The 19,045-nt window shown below is 42.2% G+C and overlaps 1 protein-coding gene across 3 annotated transcripts in view; it reads left to right on the top strand.

Annotated features, from left to right (window-relative positions):
- Positions 1-18,230, top strand: part of DPP6 (dipeptidyl peptidase like 6) — a 771,331-nt gene extending 753,101 nt beyond the window's left edge. For all 3 annotated transcript variants that reach the window (XM_006129324.4, XM_075922771.2, XM_006129323.5), the window contains exons 20-26: positions 655-849; positions 4,159-4,213; positions 7,751-7,856; positions 11,974-12,032; positions 14,166-14,238; positions 14,354-14,427; positions 15,800-18,230. In XM_006129324.4, coding sequence (XP_006129386.1) covers positions 655-849; positions 4,159-4,213; positions 7,751-7,856; positions 11,974-12,032; positions 14,166-14,238; positions 14,354-14,427; positions 15,800-15,946 — 709 coding nt within the window. In that variant the 3' untranslated portion in view covers positions 15,947-18,230. The remainder of the gene's footprint in view (positions 1-654; positions 850-4,158; positions 4,214-7,750; positions 7,857-11,973; positions 12,033-14,165; positions 14,239-14,353; positions 14,428-15,799) is intronic.
- The last annotated feature ends 815 nt before the right edge of the window (positions 18,231-19,045 follow it).

Raw genomic sequence — 19,045 nt, 5'->3', positions numbered from 1 at the left:
ACTAAACCATCCCAGTCAGGGCTTTGTCAAGCCAGGACTTAAAACTCTAGGCATGGCGATTCTACCACCTCCATGGGGAACTCATTCCCGTGCTTCACCACTCTCTTAGTAAAATAGTTTTCCTAATATCCAACCTAGACCTTCCACACTGTACCACTGCTTCTTGTTCTGTCATCTGTAACTACTGAGAACAGCCTCTCTCCATCCTTTATGGAACCCCGCCCCTCCTTTCAGGTAGTTGAAGGCTGCTACCAAATCCCCCCTCGTTCTTCTGTAGACTAAATAAGACCAAATCCCTCAGTCTATGTCTAGACTACAGGCTTCTTTTGGAAGAAGCTTTTCTGGAAGAGATCTTCCGAAAAAACATCTTCCGAAAGAGAGCGTCTACACTGCGAAAGTGTTGAAAAAGCGATCTCCTTTTTACCTCCCTGTAACAATTCTGTATTAAGACACATCTCATGACTTTCTCGTTAAAACTCTGGGCATGCATGTGGCATTGGTGCACGCTGGTCTTCAAATTCACCTTCAAAAGGAAAGACTACACAGCCACTTTTAAAAGGAGATTATGGGACATGAAAGGTCTCTAGTCTTTGGCAGCCTTGACATTGTTCCATTGAGCATTAGTAAGATGGTTTGTATCTGTTCTTGTTTCAGTGATGGAACGCCTGGTAGCCAAAGTGTAACAGAGAAGTTTGAAGTGAATTGGGAAAGCGTACTGGTCAGCTCTCACAATGCAATTGTGATGAAGTTTGATGGCCGTGGTAGCGGATTCCAAGGCACTAAGTTGTTACATGAAGTTAAGAGAAGATTGGTCCTTCTGGAGGAAAAGGATCAGTTGGAAGCTCTCCGGTGAATGACACTGTCCAAATTGCATTTAATATTGAAATGTGTTCTCAAAGGCCCTTCATCTGTATCTGGACACTAGAAAATACTTTAAGGCCCTGATCCTGCAAAGAGAACTGCGTCAGTAAGGCTATGTCTACACTGCTCTACTGTATCCAAGGAACGCATCTGCTTTTTCGGAACAGTTTCCAAAAAAGAAGACGTGTTCTTTCAGCATCCTCATTGTATTCCTCATTGTATGAGGAACAAGAGATGTTCCGAAAGAGGAGGTTTTTCTGAAATTTGGCCCCGTGTAGATGGGCCAAATTTTGGAAAAGCCTTTTCCAGAAAAAAAAGATACTCAAATTGTGTATCTTTTTCCGATATAACTCGGCAGTATAGACATAGCATGAGATCCCATTGAAGTCAACAGGGATCTGTGAAGCAGGGGTGGGAAAAGCCTCCTTACACAATACTCTTCCAGGATCAGGGTCTCCCTGAGAGAAAGCCCTGTTCATCTGGTCACCCTTCCCCCTGCAACCAGAACCGACCTGTTGTTATTGTTAAAGTCAATTAATTGTTTTGTCTCTCTAGGTACCACTCAGAAATACATCTCCTATTTGAGTGCTCTTATGTAAACAATTGAAGAAACATGATAAATTGAAAGGATAAATTCACTGCAATATATTTCAATATGGGAAGTAAAATGTCAGCTAAATAATAATTCCATGTACCCAAAAAACTTATCTTCTGATATTAACATGAATAGAGGCTGAGATAAAGGGCTTACCTTTGAAAAGTCCAAGGGTCTGTTTTGAAGTATTTGGGCAAGTAAGAGAAGGAAAAATCTTAAAAAATGGTTGGGCTAGATTGAAGGCCAATTCAGTTGTTAAGAGAAAGAATTGTTTGAGTCCTGGGAAGTGTTGCATAGAAGTGTTGCAAAACCACCAGTGTAATGCATGCGATGTGATTACAGAAATAGCATAATATATAGGAATGGTGCTTCCACGCCAGTATATAGCTAGTATGGTTTATAAAAATATATACCTGTCTCAGAAGAATAGCCGTGTTAGTCTGTAACTTTAAAAAACAGTGAGTGATCCTGTGGCACCTTAGAGAACAAAAATATATAGAATCATGAGCTTTTGTGGGTAAAACCCACTTCCTCAGCTCATTTTGGGTGCATCTACACAGCACCCTTACCTCAAAATAAGCTATGCAATGCAAATTGAGTAGCTTATTTCAATGCTATTTCAAAATAGCTTATTTTGAAATTTGGCACTGTCTACAGAGCACTGTTCTGAAAAGTCCCTTATCCCTTGTGCAATGAAGTTTACAGGGATGTCGGAATAGCAAGCCCGTTATATTTCGATAGATGTGTAGATGTAGCCTTTGAGTGAAAATAACAGAAACCAAGATAGATATAAGAGCAAAAGACGTGCCTGTCAATTGTAGGACCTGGTGTTGTGGGTGAGTGTATCTGAGGTGTGACACACTCACCCAGGAACCTACCCCTATAACAAACTCCATTGACAACGCTGTCCACATACTTATACAACTGACACCATCACAGGACCTAACCACATAAGCCACAACATCAGGGGCTCATACAACTGAACATCCTCTAATGCAGGGGAGGAGAACGTCAGGCCCAGGGGCCAGATGTGGTCCCCAGCTTGCCTGGATCTGGCTCCCTCTGCATTGGGGAACCTGCGCTGTCACTCCAGCCCTCCACCCCCATGCATGGCACTGGGGCAAACAAAATCTACTAGGCTGGACCCCACTAGGCTCTGGTGTGCAAGGGGAATATGTTTCTCCCTCTCAGACGGGCACCACATCAGTGAGGGGTTTTTTGTGTGCAGCCCTCGACTTATTTTTCTGTGGGTCAGTGGACCCTGACCCAAAAAAGGTTCCCCGCCTCTGCTCTAATGTGATATATGCCATCAAGTGCCAGCAGTGTCCCTCTGCCATGGCCAGACCAGACAGTCTCTATGACGTAGGATAAATGAACACAAATCAGACATCTGAATTGGTAACACATGAATCTGATGGGGAACATTTTAACCAGCCAGGTCGCTCAATCATGGATTTAAAAGTAGCCATTCTTCAACAAAGGTATTTCATTCACCAATTACAGATAGAGGCTGTAGAACTGGAATTCATCTACAAGTTTGACGCTATTACCCTGGACTTGAATAAAGACATTAACTGGTTGATGCATTACAAAGCCAATTTCTCCTGCCTTTAACATCTGCATTGCCACATCAAATGCAATGTCTGGGACTCATCAACAAGACACTCACTGAATATACACTTGGTCTCTAAGGAAGTGGGCATGCATATGGATGATTGTAGCTACTGTTTATTATAATAAATAAACAAGCAGCCTTTATTAAAGTAATAATCTAGCATCAATGTGGTGGATTAGGGTGTTTAAGGACCAACAGAAAGATTATTTAGATTAACATTTGGGGGACTATAGTAAAGATGATTAAGAATGTTTCTGAAAAACAAATAATTTTTTTCTTTTATTATTAGTTTTACCAATAACTTATAATGAATTATTTTCTTATAATGATCTGTTTGTTGCACAGATAGAGATTTTGGCTAACTGAAATATTTAAACATTGTTAAATGAAGTGATCTGACCCTGCTTATGTTCAAGTCCTATCCACTTACTTTACTGTAAAAAAAATTGTCCCTTACTGCTAGCACTGTAGAGTGATTCCATACACAGAAGAGCCACTGGAGCTAAATAGCAAGAGGGGCAAAAGAATACTGCTTGATTCTGAGTGCCTGGATTAGTTTTGCAGCACTTGCAGTTGGGAAAAAAAATCTCTTCTGATTTGTAAAGTGAAATTTTTTTTTATATGGAAGTCATTGCAATAATGATGACCCTGTACTGTTTGCAAAGTAACTGTTCTAAGTATATCACACCTTAAAAATGCCATTGGAACTATGTATATATGACAGTTTTCTTGTTGATTCTACGGGCAATGTTTTGCTTCCATGATCCAATCAAAATGATGAGAAATTAGGGTATACTGGGTATATTTTGGCTCATAGGAGATGTGTTCTGCATGATATACCTGGAATAGTCCATATCAGGGGATGGGTTAAAAGAGCAAGAACAAATCAAAGAGAAAGAGACATGAAAGCAGTAGCCCTCATCATGGGTTTAGATTGGCCTACATAATTTGCTTCTGTCTTGGATAACACAACCATCCTAAACTCATGCTGATAAAATCCTCAAGCCACACAATGCCATCATCTGTTCCATATATTTAACAGTGTCTTTCTTGGACTGAACTATTTCTCATCTGTTTCATATTTTAGGACAATGTTAAAAGAACATTATATTGATAAAATGCGAGTTGCTGTATTTGGGAAGGTAAAATTTTCCTATGATCCCTGCCCTCTGGTAGTGTGCTGATGTGTTTAAACACTTGTGCTTAATCATGATTTATTGAGTGTACCTGTGGTGATGGTTTTTTTTTTAACATGGATTGCTTGTTGCTTGGATGAGAGCTTTCTTTTTTTTTCAGCCCATTTATCAGTGTTTCCTTTGAAATTATCTGGAAAAGGGAAAAAAAATCTATTAGATATGTCAGATATGAGAAGGGAATTGTTAGAAGAAAATATTATTTGATATAGGTAGGGTGATAAAGTGAGTGAAAAGTGCTGAACAAATAATAGAATTCCTGTCTCAGGATTGCTTCCCAATTCATAACAGTCACTGAAATGCTAATATCAGTTTTGTTATTGTTGCTGTTTCTGAAGCGGGCAAGGAAAGGCGATGGGTTCTTGTCTTGGTACCAGTTCATTCAGACCTGAGGGGAAAACATACTAAGGTTGACAATATACAATAAATGTACCATTGTAGCTTAGAAAACTCAGACCTTTCACCAACAAAATAGGAGCTTTGCCCCGGCAGGGGCTGCCAATTTAGGCTATAAGGCTTTGTCTACACTACTAGTTTTTGTCGGAAGAAGCAATGCAAATGAAGCACTGATTAGCATTTTGTCAAGCTTCATTTGCATAATCTATTCTGAGCCGTTTTTGCACAAGAGTTTTTTGCGCAAAAACAAGCAGTGTGGCCGTGGCTGTATTGCACATAAGGATCATTTGCATTGTCTCTTCAGGCAAAAGCTCGTAGTGTAGACATAGCCTAAGTGTAATCAGTGTGAATCCAACTATAAATTCTGGTTCAGATAGATGAGACACCTCTAGCATCTTTGCTGGCATACTGGGTATTGCAGTAACCAAATTCAGCACTAGTGACTGATGTTTATTAGAGGATGTTTCAGTTTTACAAACTCTGCAACAAACAAGACTGTATATAACCATCCAATTACAGAGCCCAATCCTGGTCACAGTTATTTTGATGACTGAAATGGTCCTCATGGACTAGATCATTCTTCTCCTTTGGAAGAGCATGTAGGAGGGAGCTGTGGGGCAAGTGAGAATGGCCAAGAGGAACTAGGGGCTTAGGACATGGGGCCCACCCTTGAACCAGGCAGTTCCCCAAAGATCTGGGGGAGGCTTGGCCATCTGTAAGGACCCACCTCTGCCCACAGCTCTACACTCTCAGGGACTGCCATGGCCATTGCTTTCCTTAGAGACCCTGTCTGAGGGTCTCTAACGAACTTCCCATGCACTGTTCTCACACCTCTTCCTGCACAGAAAGATGCCTGATAGCTTTACACAAGGGGGAATGTCCCCTCTTACAAACACACCTACAGGCATATGTGCTCAGCTTTAGCCAGTGGGTAGCCCACTCACACAAGATGTGGGAGACCCAGGTTCAAATCCCACTTCCTCTGACTGGTGTGGAGCAAGGATTTGAATCCAGGACTCCTGCCTCTCAAGTGAGTGCCCTAGTCAGGGGGGACCTGAGGAATGCTGGAGTGGGTCTCATTCAGTGGCTGAAGCTGGTTGGGTGTGTGGACGGTGAGGGATGATGTGGCTGCCTCTCTGCCCCACAGCTGGCTCTGGGGGAGACAGATGTTTTGGCATGGGGAGCTCCATAAAAATGTGTCCCACACACCCCTCTCCATTCCCCTTCCCTGCTAGGTGCTTGGGTTTATCCCGCTCTCCGGCCGAGGAGGAGGATTGGGGACCTAACCCTGTTCCACCCACTCTCCCACTGCAGAGCTCGGTCGGAGTGCAGGATATTATTCTGCTCTGCCTAGTGCTCCAGCTGGAGAGCAGGGTAGGGGTGCTTGCCCTGCTCTGCCCACTAGGCACTCCTGCCAGAGAGTTGGATCAGGGCATAGGGCAAGCCCCCTACTCGGCTCCCTGACAGGAGCTCTGGGTGAGTGGAGCAGAGCATGGCCTGAGGGGCAAGCCCCTGGACCCCAGAGTCAGCACTGGGTCGGATGGGCCTGGATACTAAGTGGGTGGACTGCAGTGTATCCAGGCCCGCCTGTGGCTATACCCCTGAGTCCTAGGCCTGACAGAGAGACAGCCGGAATGACTGTGGTGTGGGAGACCCAAATTCCAGTCCCTCTTCCAATGACCATTTAATAGGCTATACAAAGTGAGCAGCTTCCATAGGAGAGACTGAGAGAGACCCATTCCAGACAGACAACTCCCAGCAATTTGGGTGCTAACACCTCACCTCCTCCTCCACCTCTATTCCAGGTGAGGCCCCAGATGAGATAGAGGGGGGACCACCCTGCTTGAGGATCCTGCCTGGGCAGCAGGACTGAGGAAGCTGTGCACATGCCCACATGCCCAGATGCTGATTATAGGTGCCACAGGACTTTGTCAGTGGCAATTTAGTGACCTCAGGACTTAGGCACCTGCATGGGCAGGCAGCAGCTGAGCAGAGTTTAGGGAGCTAAATTTTGGACTTAGGCACCTAAATTCCTTTGTGGATCTATCCCAAAGTTACTTCAATGCATAAATAATTGCAGGATCAGGCCCAGAGTTAGGACTCAGGCTTCCACTGTATACGAGTGCAAAACTCCAGCTGAAGCAAAGGGGACGATTTGTCTGTTTAGAGCCTGCAAGAATGAGGCTTTAGGTCCTGGCTAGTTTATTAACTCTTGGTGGAGTTGTTTAGCACCCTGTGTCCCATTTCGTAGAGTGTGTATTAAGAACACCACTGCCCCGCACGCACAGGGGCATAGATAATTCTGGCAGGTTTGCCAGAATGCACCTCACTGTGTCCCACTTAGCTACCAGCCCTTTCATTGTGAAGCAGGGTTGAATGGTTTTTATCTAAATGAGCACCTTGCTCTGCTGTGCCTGGTCCTGGTGGTATTTTGCCTCATCTAAAGTGAGGTGGGAAGGAGGGAATTTGTGTGCACTTAACACCCAAGCTAAGGCTTTATCTTGTATTAGTTGGGCTCAATTTACAGCGAATTCCCACTGATCCACAGCCAGGTCTCAAGGTGTGTCTACATGGCAGTCAGAGATGTGCCGGTAGCCCATGTAGACACAGACAAGCTTGCTTTGATCTAGCTAGCTAAACTAGCAATGCAGCCACAGCAGTTTGGACCAGGCAGGGTTGTATAATCCATGCTTGGGTTCACGTTAGCAAGCTAGCTAGATCAAAGCAAGCTCGGATATGTCCACACATGCTGCAAGCATACTTCTGACCAAAGTGTAAACATACCCTTAGACTATCAACATTCCAGGCAGGGAGCCGTTTCTTTGATGCATGTCTGTACAGGGTGGGTTTGGCATCTCTAGGTACAACACAAATTAAAATTAACAAAGAGACTGTACGCTATTTGTCATAAGGCACCCACAGGGTTCTTGGTCTGCCTCTGCTACTTGCTAGCACAGCATTGCAATGCTTCAGGTTGGCCCTTGTTCTGGCTAACGCTGCGTGAGCATTGTGCATGAGGTGACTGCTTTTGTGCCACCAGTTTCTACATTCTCACTGATGCATGTGGCTGTTTGTCTGTCTGTACTCTAGGATTATGGGGGCTATCTGAGCGCTTTTATTCTTCCGGCTGGTGAAGAGAATCAAGTGTTCACTTGTGGAGCCTCTCTTTCTCCATTGACAGACTTGAAATTATACGGTAAGCACCACTCCCTGGAGGCCACAGAATACCAGCTCTCAGCCACAACCAACATTCCCACCCTCTCCTTACTAGGGCTTCCTTCTCTTTGTTTCTTAAAAAGCTTGCCTCTGCCTTTCTAGTGTCTTTGGTGGTGTTCGGTTTGAGCCAGAGTGTAAAACCTTTACTCCATTGGTAAACAGTTCTGCTAAGTCACTCAAAATATTTCCTTCACTTCAGTGGGATGAGTCCCCTGCATTCATAAATAGGAGCCCCACAATAAGGCCTCAGATAGTAGGCTTCTTAAGGTAGGACCCTGTCCTTCTGGCTCTTATACCACGCTGAGCCCACACAACAGTGGTAATGATTGCGAAGTGCAGCCATCTACAGTGCCACTACAATACGGCAGACATTCTGGAAGCTCGCCCATAGTAGTATAGACAGACACATAGGACTGGAAGGGACCAGTATTCCCATTAAGCTGAATACTTGGACGGCCACCCAGAAGAGATTTATGTGCTGCCTAGCTGATTAGCAGAGTGCCCATAGTTGGCAGCATGTGTTTCTACTGGTGGTTCACTTTGGCACATGCCTCAGTGCATATAATAACATTTATTCTGCACATGGATGGAAAAAATTAGAGGGAACATTAAAAGGGACCTTGAGAGGTCATCTAGTCCAGTCCCCTGCACTTGTGGCAGGGCTGCATATTATCTAGACCATTCCTGACAGGTGTTTATCTCACCTGTTCTTAAAAATCTCAACTGATGGAGATTTCACAACCTCCCTAGGCAATTTATTCCAGTGCATAACCACCCTATAGGGTGTTTTTTTCCTAATGTGCCACCTAAACTACCCTTGCTGTAATTTAAGCCCTTTGCTTCTTCTTCTCCTCCTCCTTTTCCTCCTTGTAACACCCTTTTAGGTACTTGAAAACTATTTATCATATCCTCATCTCAGTCTTCTCTTTTTCAGACTAAACATACCCAGTTCATTTAATTTTCCCTCATGGGTCATGTTTTCTAGACCTTTAATCATTTTTGTCGCTCCTCTGGACTCTCTTCAATTTGTCTACATCTTTCCTGAAATCTGGGCCCAGAACTGGACACAGTATTTTTGCTGAGGCCTAATCAGCACTGAATAGGATTGAAGAATTAATTCTCATGTGTTGCTTACAACACTCCTCCTAATACAGCCCAGAATGATATTTGGTTGGTTGGTTGGTTGGTTTTTTGGCAACAGTGTTAACACTGTTGACTCATATTTAACTTATGATCTTCTGTGACCCCCCAGATCTCTTTCTCCTCTACTCTTTCCTTGGATGTCATTTCCCATTTTGTATGTCTGCAACTGATTTTTCATTCATATATGGCAGGGGTGGGCAATAATGTTTGGTGCACGGCCACTCCAAGATTTTGGAAAGTGGTCAAGGGCCGCACTTTCTGTGGAGGAAATGCGGGGTGTAGGAAAGAGGCTGCGTGCAGAAGGTCACATGGGGTAAGGGACTGGGGTGCAGGAGATGGTGTGAGTTCTGAGAGGGAGTTTGGGTTCAGGAGAGGATTCTGGCCTGGGGAAGGGGTACAGGAGGGGGTACAGGGCCTGGGAGGGAGTTGTAACCTGTGGCAGGGGGTGCAGAGGGTTTGGATGGTAACCTGGGGGAGGGAGTTGGGGTACGGGAGGGGCGGGGGTGCCAGAGGCAGGCTCTGACTGGGAGGTACTTACCTAAGCATCTCCTGGCCAGAACCCCCAAGGCAGGCTGGGCTCCCTGCCTGCGGCAGCCCCAGATCACTTAGAGCTGCAGGCTATTCCATCCATGTGGCTCTCAGCTCCTGGACAGGGAGAAGCTTGCGTTGCCTCCATCATCCACGCAAATCTCTCAGCTCCTATTGGTTGGTTGTTTCCCACCAATAGGAGCTGAGAGATTGGCTGAGGTCAGTTGCTATTGGCCTGTTGTTCCTGGCCAATAGGAGCTGAAAATTGGGTTTGGGGCGGGGAGATTGCATGAAGCCTGTCATTCCCTCCAGAGCAGAGAGTCGCCGGACTGCACTTTAAACCCGCGGCAGCTGCGTGCTTGAGAGTCCTGGCACGGTGGTCTGTGGGACAGATCCAGTGGCTTTGCAGGCTGGATCCAGCCCCCAGGTCATAGTTCTCCCAGATGCAGTACTTTGCATTTGTCTATATTGAATTTCATCCTATTTACTTTAGACTATTCCTCCAGTTTGTCCAGATTATTTGGAGTTTTAATCCTATCTTCCACAGCAGTGTTTCTCAACCTTTTTTTATAAAGTATCCCCTTTTTAAAAAATTGTAAGTACCTACAGTTTTCAGACACACACAATTTTTTTCTACCATTGCAACACATTTGTTTAAACAACTTAATCGTAGCCAGGCGGGCGATTAAATTTTTGCTTGTAAAAAGTACAAAAATAATAAAGCGCTATAAAACTTAAAATAAAAATTCAGTTTTCTCCAAATTTCAGTTGTGTTGGCGTACCCCCCAGACTTCTCTCGAGTACTCCTAAGGGTACTGGTTGAGAAACACTGCTCCAAAGCACTTGCAGCCCTTCCCAGTTTGTTATCATCCTCACACTTTTACGTCTACTCTTTATGCCATCATCTACATCACTGAAGAAAATACTGAATGGAACCAGACCCAGAACTGATCCGTAATGGACCCCACTTAATATGCCCTTCCAGTGTGAGCATGAACCACTGACAATTACTCCCTGTGAATGGTTTTCCAACCAGTTATGCACCCACCTTATAGTAGCTCCATGCAGGTAGTATTTCCCTAGTTTGTTTATGAAAAGGTCATGTAAGACAGTACCAAAATCAAGATATATAACTCACATATAGTGTTCCCCCCCCCCTTCACACTCTCTCTCTCTCTCTCTCTCTCACACACACACACACACACACACACACAGCCTTGTTACCTTATCAAAGAAAGCTATTAGGCTTGTTCGACCAATTCAGTTCTTGACATGTACATGAGGACTGTTATATATCATCTTACACATGTACGATAAACAAAAGCCTTTTCATCCAGCACTTCATCAGTCAGCAGGCTCGAAACTCTGGCATTTCTGATCCGCACAGAAAGTCTTGTTTATAGTGTTGGGCTGACGCGTTGGAGGGGGCTGCAGGCAATGGAGGCGACAGCCTGCCAGGCTCTTGCACAAGGTGGGCAGACTGGTTCCATGCTCCTAGAAGATGTTGGGCTGAGGCAGCCAGCCCTCAGCACCACCCTAAGAGCTGCTTGGAGCGCTGGGCTTTATGTACTGAGGGGCAGACCTGCTGGGTCTGCAAATTCACACTTTTATCAGCCCATTGAAAAATCAAAACTCATTTTTTTCCAAAGTCCTAACATTCCCATCAGGGTTTGTGAAGGGCTGCTCCTTCAGCCAAAGAGAAACTGATCTAAGGCCACTCCGTAGCCTCTCCCATCAAGCACACCTCTGAGAGGAAGCTACCCCATTCCCACCCAGTAGACCTATATAGAGATTTTCCTCCTAGCTGCTGGAAGGCATAACAGCCTTCTTGATACTCCTCCATACATTCCTTGGCTGGCTAGTCAGTGGAACTGGCACTCCTCTTATTTTGCTCTGTGTAAATCAGGAGTAGTTCCATTAAAATCAAGATGCATCACCTGTATTAGGTCCCCAGTAACTTTCACTGAAGCCACTGAAGATCTTCCCATTGATTTCAACTGAATTTGGATCAGCCATTAGATGAAAGCAGAATAGAAATGATATAACTTGTAGCTCTCGGTATATTTCAGTTACATTCAAAAATCAATAGCAGAACCCTCCTGTGATTAATTTAATACCTCTCAATATACATTGATGGAGAAAGGCCTTGTAGCATAGTGAATCATATGCTAACTGAACGTGACAAAGGTTTGGCTTTTCAGGTATTTTTTCACTATTCTTTAATTAGAATAAAATTTTCTCCATCAGTGTCATTACAGAGTGAGGCATTAATTCTGACCAAGTTTCTAAAACAAAACAGAAACACAAGAGATTCTCAAATATTTCTCATTGAATGAAAGTTGAGTCAGAAAATAAGGCTTTTATTGTTGGAACGGACTGCACTGGACTAAAGATTGACCAATATGTTTTCTTTATTTCTTTTCAAGCTTCTGCCTTTTCTGAAAGGTATTTGGGACTACATGGCATTGATAACAGAGCATATGAGGTAATTGCATGGAGTTGAGAACAGAGCTTTAAGTCTCTTTCCAAACAAAATGTAAACCTTTCTTTAACTTTTTAACCCTATCTTCTTATTTACGTTTTGGAGGGAAATATCAAAAGCAATGAGAGCAGTAAAAGAGTATTTGTTTGAAAGTTTTTTTGGCTTTAAGTCTGCAGACTGAAAAGCTGGTTTTGTTTCATTGAATGTAACAGTATAATTAATAACCTGGTCATTCATTAATCCTCAGGATACACCTCTAAAGTAGGGAGTTATTATTAGCCCCATTTGACAGGTGGGCAAGCTGAGGCAAAGAGAATGAGTGACTTGTCCATGGTCACAGGAGGAAACAGTGTCAAAGCTTTGATTAGAACGCTATTCTGATACTCAGCCCATTAGATCATGCCTTTTCATTTACAGTCCATTTAAAGTCACTTTAATATTTCACCCAAGTTAAATGTTGAGCTGCTGATGGTGATAAGCACAGAATGGGTATTTTGGAATTCTGAAGCTTAAGGTGGTGGTACCCAGAAATCTGGGCTTCAATCTAGCAAAGTTTAAAATTGCAGCTAGCTCATTAGATACGGTGTTATTGCTGAGGACATGAGGGAGGCTCAATGGGTAGGAATGCTTCCATTAGTTTGTAGAAGCCAGAAAAGAGTAACTACATGGAGGGAAAGGGTCCCTGGTCTGTGTCTGCGAAGTGCCGAAAAATAGGTACTAACCCTGCACCCAGCCAGAAGAGAAAAATCAGTCAGATACCATGTGCTTCTCCTTAACAGGTAGGGCTTGTGGGTAGGTGATCCATATAGTGAATTCCCTTGTCCTCTAAAATTTCAACACCATAGTTAGGTAATTGTGTGTGTGTGTGTGGGGGGGGTTCTAGAAAGTTGAAAACGAATCAGACAAAGTGAAAGCAAAGCAATCAGTTCTCTCAGTTGGGTGTAGTGCAAAATATGTTGGCTATTTGATTCAGAAGGTTGGTTTTGATAAGTACGGGTATTTTAGATTAGCCTGAGGAGGGAACTATTTAGCTGTTCAATGTGATTTCATGTAACATTGCAGTGTTCTAAGTGTGGCCTAATGACAGTGCCTAGACACTGATGTAGCACATGCTCCTTAAACACCACAACTGTGGCATGCACTCTCTAATAATTGAGGAGCATGAAACTGCTATTTCCTGAGCTTTGGAACTATGTTGTGGAATTTGTAAAGACCAGATCACCCAAGGCCTGGTGCAGACTTTTATAAGCTATGATTTTCCACTAGAGGCAATGTTATAACAGAAAGAGCACCAGGCAGGGAACTACAGGGCCTCGCTGCTATATGTCCAAGATACAGTCAAAAAAACATGGGCATATAGCGAAACGACATAAAGCGGTGAATTTTTTTTCTGCAGCTGACTTCCATTTGCACAAATTGATCTCTCTCTTTTTTTTTTTTTTTTTTTTGCACACGACTTTAGAGCAGGAAATGGAGACTTATAGCACAATAGTTCCTACAACCATCAACAATGTTAGTATAGAATTGACATATAACAGGGATTCCCTGTAGATGAGAACCAAGAAACAAAATGTTTGTGTGGAAGGATGTTCCCTGCTGGGTTTTTTTCACCTGTATACACTTACATGCAGGTTTCCTTTCGTTTCCTTCCTCTCCCATTGCTGCTTAATAACTCTGTTAACTGCTTAAATGCAAATTAGGGCAAACACGCATTCCTTTGTTTACTGACTTCTGACTGGACTAATAACTCTTACAATGAATTGTAGCTTATGTTTCTAAATATATTTCACCATAACTATACTGATCAGCAAGTTATGAGTTTTCAAATGATATCTCACAAGGTATACTTTATACAAAGATTATTACACTAGTGTGTAGGGTGTGACATCATACTCACCATTTACTGTAAAGGCAGGATTGGTCATGAAGTGCAAGAAAAGGTTAGAGAAAAGAACATCATAGTTTCTCCTCTATTTTGCTGCTGTAATGATTTAAGCTGCCAAGAGAAAGAGGTTGCAATGATATTAGCTAGTTATTCTGTTGGTCACATATCAAACAGTTAAAATGCTGTTTTTCTTTGTACTTATAAATCACTACTTTCTGGGTTATTCTTACCTGCAACTTTTATCTTCATAGATCACCAAATTAGCACACAGAGTTTCATTACTGAAAGATCAAAAGTTTTTGATCATTCATGCCACAGCTGATGGTAAGTTAATTCACTATTTTAGTGTGATACATCATGTATTTTATGACACACTGATTTTTTTCTTAATTAAATTTGTCACATTTATGCATTTATTGATACTAATCTGATTTTACAGAAAAAATCCATTTCCAGCATACTGCAGACCTTATTACACACCTAATTAGGGCAAAGGCTAATTACAGCTTACAGGTACAGTATGTGGTTGTTTCCTTTTTTTCATACTTAGTCATTTTGCACTTGGAACAGAAGCCAGATACTATTAAATAAACTTTAGAAAACCCTCACTGTATATACAATATAGAAATACAACTAGAACTGCAATTCTAAGCTATATGTACATTATGTAGTTATACTTTCTCTTTCTCTTTCTGTCTCTAACTGTCTCTGTCTCTCTCTCTATCACCCACACATACACAATCATTATTTAGATTTGCCCAATACTTCTCCAAGGTCAAATCTCAAAATATATGTACATTGGATGAGATTCTCAAAGAAATTTGATATTCAGCTCCTGCTGACTGTCAATGAGACCTAGGCGCTCAACTCCACATTCCCTTTCGAAAATTGTAGCTTTCAAAGTCTGTTATAATTAACTGTCATTCATTTAACATGTAGCAAAGTTGCCTGTTAGATCTAAGTAAAAAGCATAGCTGAGATAATTTAGGAAATTTCCTTTAGAGAGTTATTAAAGTTCCTTCTACCAACAAATAAATTCCTTTTTCAATAGGTTTGCATTCAACTTTTTAAAGTAATGAAACTACAGTAAAACTCCATTGGTCCAGCATCCAATGCTCTGGCACTCCTGATGGTCCGGCACCATCAGGAACCCGGAAGTGCTCCGGGCAGCTGGACAATTGGAGCTGCTTTGCGCCCGGCTTCCCCGATTCAGCCGCTGCTGAAACTGACCAGCAGCTGAATCAGGGAAACCGGGGACAGAGCAGCTGAGGTGCTGCCGAGTTGGTCTCGCAGCGAGGGGCAGCACTACCGGACGAACCTGGTAGCACCCCAGTGTGGTCACCCTAAGAGCATATCTACACTACAACATTTTGTTGGCATAGTTTTGTTGGTGAGGAATATGAAAAAAATGCCACCCCCTCCAAGGGGCATAGGTTGGCTGGCAACACTCCCAATTTCTCTTCTCCTTGGAGCTGGCTGTTCTATACTGACAGAAAAACTCCTGTGTGCATACGCTGCATCTGCAGTAGCAGGCTGTGCTGATACAGCTATTACCTCCAGAACATTTGTCCTGTAGCTAAGGCCTATTTAGGTTTAACTTAAACCTGATCAGAATCAACTTTTAAATTGAAACAAGTGTGTCCACACAGACGTTGGCACCAATTTCACTACCTTGTTTAAATACAGTTTGTTGGTTTAGCCAGTGCAAGACAAGCCCTCTAAGTGTCGTACAATAGTGTTTATGTGAGGTCTGTTAGCGAGAGCTGGGTTTGAGTTGCAGAAGTAAGCTCTGGACCGACCCCAGGTGTTCACATCTGGGATTTTAGTTCAGGCCCATTTCTAATCTGGCATACAGCTACTCACAATCTCCTTGGTTCCTTTGCAGATATACCCTGATGAAAGCCATTACTTTAACAATGCCATGCTTGAGCAACACTTGTACCAATCCCTTGTCAATTTCTTTGTGGAATGTTTCAAAGTTCAGGACAAAGTCCCAATAGTCACACTGAAAGAGGATGAGGAGGAAGATTAACCCTTTTGGTTCGTGCTAAGCACAAAGCCGTTCTTTATAACAATATGCAACTGAATCATTTTCCTGGAGAAAGAAATGTTATGTTGTTAGCATGTATTTAAACAAAACTGAAAGCAGCCTGCCTGCTTTACGGACAGCAACTCCTTCCTGAATGGAAGAACATTAAGCATGATGAACTCAGCAGAAACTGCTGTCTGACATGAATCCGTCACATACATCACCACCTTATTTGCCACAAAATGACTTCTGGAGTAAAAGGCTTTCAAGAAACTGGACTTGAAGGACCACCCCAAGAAACCACCTTGTGGACTAGCAGGTTAAATGGCCCTTTTTGCATTGAAACAATGAAGTAGTAGCAATGAAATTCATCCTCTCTGTTAGGGTTACCATAGCATCCTGTTGTGTCAGATAAAACTTAACAAATGAAAAAGATTATAGCACAATTATTTTAAGGTACAGATTCATACATATTCGCCTGTTCTCCCCCATGTTTAGAATATTCATCATTGCTATGGGGCATACAGATTCTAATTATACAAAGTATCACTGTAGTTACACTAATGTTTAATTAATCTCATATAATTAATTACTATTTTATATTGTTTTTACCTATTCCTCTTTACATTTGGTCTCATGCTTACCTTATCAGCTTCACAACTTGTCTTGGATGTGGAAGAAAACAGGCACTGAACTAACTAGACAAGTGTTTTTTCAGTCGGTGGGTCATGACAGAAGAAGGGGGTCACAAAGGCAATCAGGGAAAGGGGGGAGGGTGCAAGGTCTTACATTTGATTACAGTGTAAAGCAAAGAAAATCTTTGTTCCTTCCCTTCCTGCACACCCTTCAGTTATTCTCTGGTAGCCTCTCCAAGCGCATATCTAAATAAATTATTTTTAGGAAATTCAATGGCTTGTGTTATACAGGAGGTCATACCCAATGGTCTCTTCTGCTCTTGGAATCTATGAATGTAGGATTAGCTTTGATACATTTTACTCCTCTAGAGAGTAAACGCAAACATTTGTTACTTTGAATAAGTGGTCACCAACTAGGGATGTAAATGGATAACTGGTTAATCAGCGCCCAGCCCAGACGGAGCAGCCTACCCGTCCGCCCATTGGGAGCCTCACAGGGCCAAAAGCCAGCAGCCAAGCACCCATGATTAACCGTGTGACTGATAGAATTTTTATCGGTGACACGGTTAATATTTTTATATATATTTTTACATCCCTATCACCAACCTGAAAGGGTTGAGAACCAATCTACACTATGATAGTGGAAGTTTGTATCAGATACTTGTGAAGCATTAAAAAAGAAAATCAATTTGGATAGGTTTATTTCACATGCTGTTTGCAGCTTACTTTTGATTTTGGATTCCAAGTCAACGATTGTCATATTCCACTTTTTGTTATGTTTTTTGTTTGCAGGAGATTTATACACTCAGAGCATGTATGCTCAAATTGTACTACTCTTTCCAGGGGTGGAAAACAATGTTTAAAAACCCTCATGAAAATCTTTCAAATCTCAAAAATTATTAATTCACTTGCGGTTATCATATCATAAAGATTTTTGGCTAGTGTTGCTCATTGTAAGATATTCTGACCAAATGTACAGCCAGTATTAATATTGTATATTTCATTTTGTTGTATATAAAGGAATGTAAGTCAGTTATTTGTCAGGTCTCCAATCCAATATTAGTCTTGTGTTGAGCATGCATGCTATAACCTTCCTTTGCTGATCAGGACTCTCTAGAGGTACTAGCTTGAAACTATATCAATTAATGTGATTTCTTTTCTTGTTTTGACAACATGAATGTCAGCGCAGGTTTCTACATTTTTACACAGTATTGTGGGTAAACTCACATCCTGACAGCAATGATGATGTATCCATTGTGTTCTTTAAGGTGTCAAGTTCTTTTTTTTATTTTAATTTCTAAGCTTTGACTGTTGGTTGTAATTAGACCATCATGGACTCTATCCTGGTAAATCATCGAAACAATCTAATTTGGGGGTTTTTTTTGGGGGAGGGGGGAATCTTTAATTTACAATGCAGTGACATTTTGCGAACAGGAACTACAGTATAAATCTGCTGTACTAGGCAGTATGCCAAATAGACAATACGAATGCTGTGTGTCCAGGTTTCGCTACACTAAATGGGCTCAAAAGTCTGAAATGAACTGGATCAGAAAAACATCAAATCTGTTCTGTCCGCAATCTTTTGTAGGAGGACATTTAGGATGTGGCATGGTAGTGTTTGTTCATCCATGGAATAAAACATTATTTTACCACCCTGCTTGCTATTTTTTGTGTTTTAGTTACATACTTAAATAATAGTTATTATAAGTGTGATTTCTAACTGAAGTGGCAACCAAACCCCAGCTGAACAGACTCAATATATAACATCTTGTGTGAACGCAGAAAGCCACTTACTAAGCACATCTCCCTAACAAGGGAGTGCTGTTTCTGAGGAAGATGTGAAGTGCTGTAGAATGTGATCAGTCCAAAAAAATCTAATTTGAAGTCCTCTGTTACTCAACCATCTTTTCTGACAACAGTGTCTGTTGCTGTACATTCTCTGTCATCATAGAAGTAATCAGTGGCCTTTCTACAGTCCACCCCGCTAGCCATTTCTTGCTTGCAGCTAATGGCAAGGCTATAGTCAAGTATTCTCAGCTAGGGAAGCTTGGCCAAATGGCCTTTTAACATCATTTATAGCAAGTTGCAGTGAAGACCACAAAAGAGATTTAACTCTATTGCCATGTATTCCGTCTCTTCTGCTAGAAGAAAGACGGTTGTCAGGTTAAGTGAAAGAAATGGGAGTGTTATTCTAACACTGATTTTCTGTAGCAGAGAGGTAGCCGTGTTAGTCTGATCTTGATAAAATAAAAAAAGCAATCATGTAGCACTTTAAAGACTAACAAGATGGTTTATTAGGTGATGAGCTTTCGTGGGGCAGACCCACTTCTTCAGACCATATTCTGAAAGTGAAATGGCATGACCATTACATAACAGAAGGGATACAGTGAAGAAGTAACCAAATCAGCTACATAGAGATTATGTACAAGTTACCTGTGTGTAGGTGTGTCTGTCAGTAACATGGGGA

The sequence above is a fragment of the Pelodiscus sinensis genome, chromosome 2, assembly GCF_052426305.1.
Source record: "Pelodiscus sinensis isolate ZL-2025 chromosome 2, ASM5242630v1, whole genome shotgun sequence".
Classification (NCBI taxonomy): Eukaryota; Metazoa; Chordata; order Testudines; family Trionychidae; genus Pelodiscus; species Pelodiscus sinensis.
Note: the sequence above shows the minus strand (reverse complement) of the source record. Positions and strands in the feature narration are given on the sequence as shown.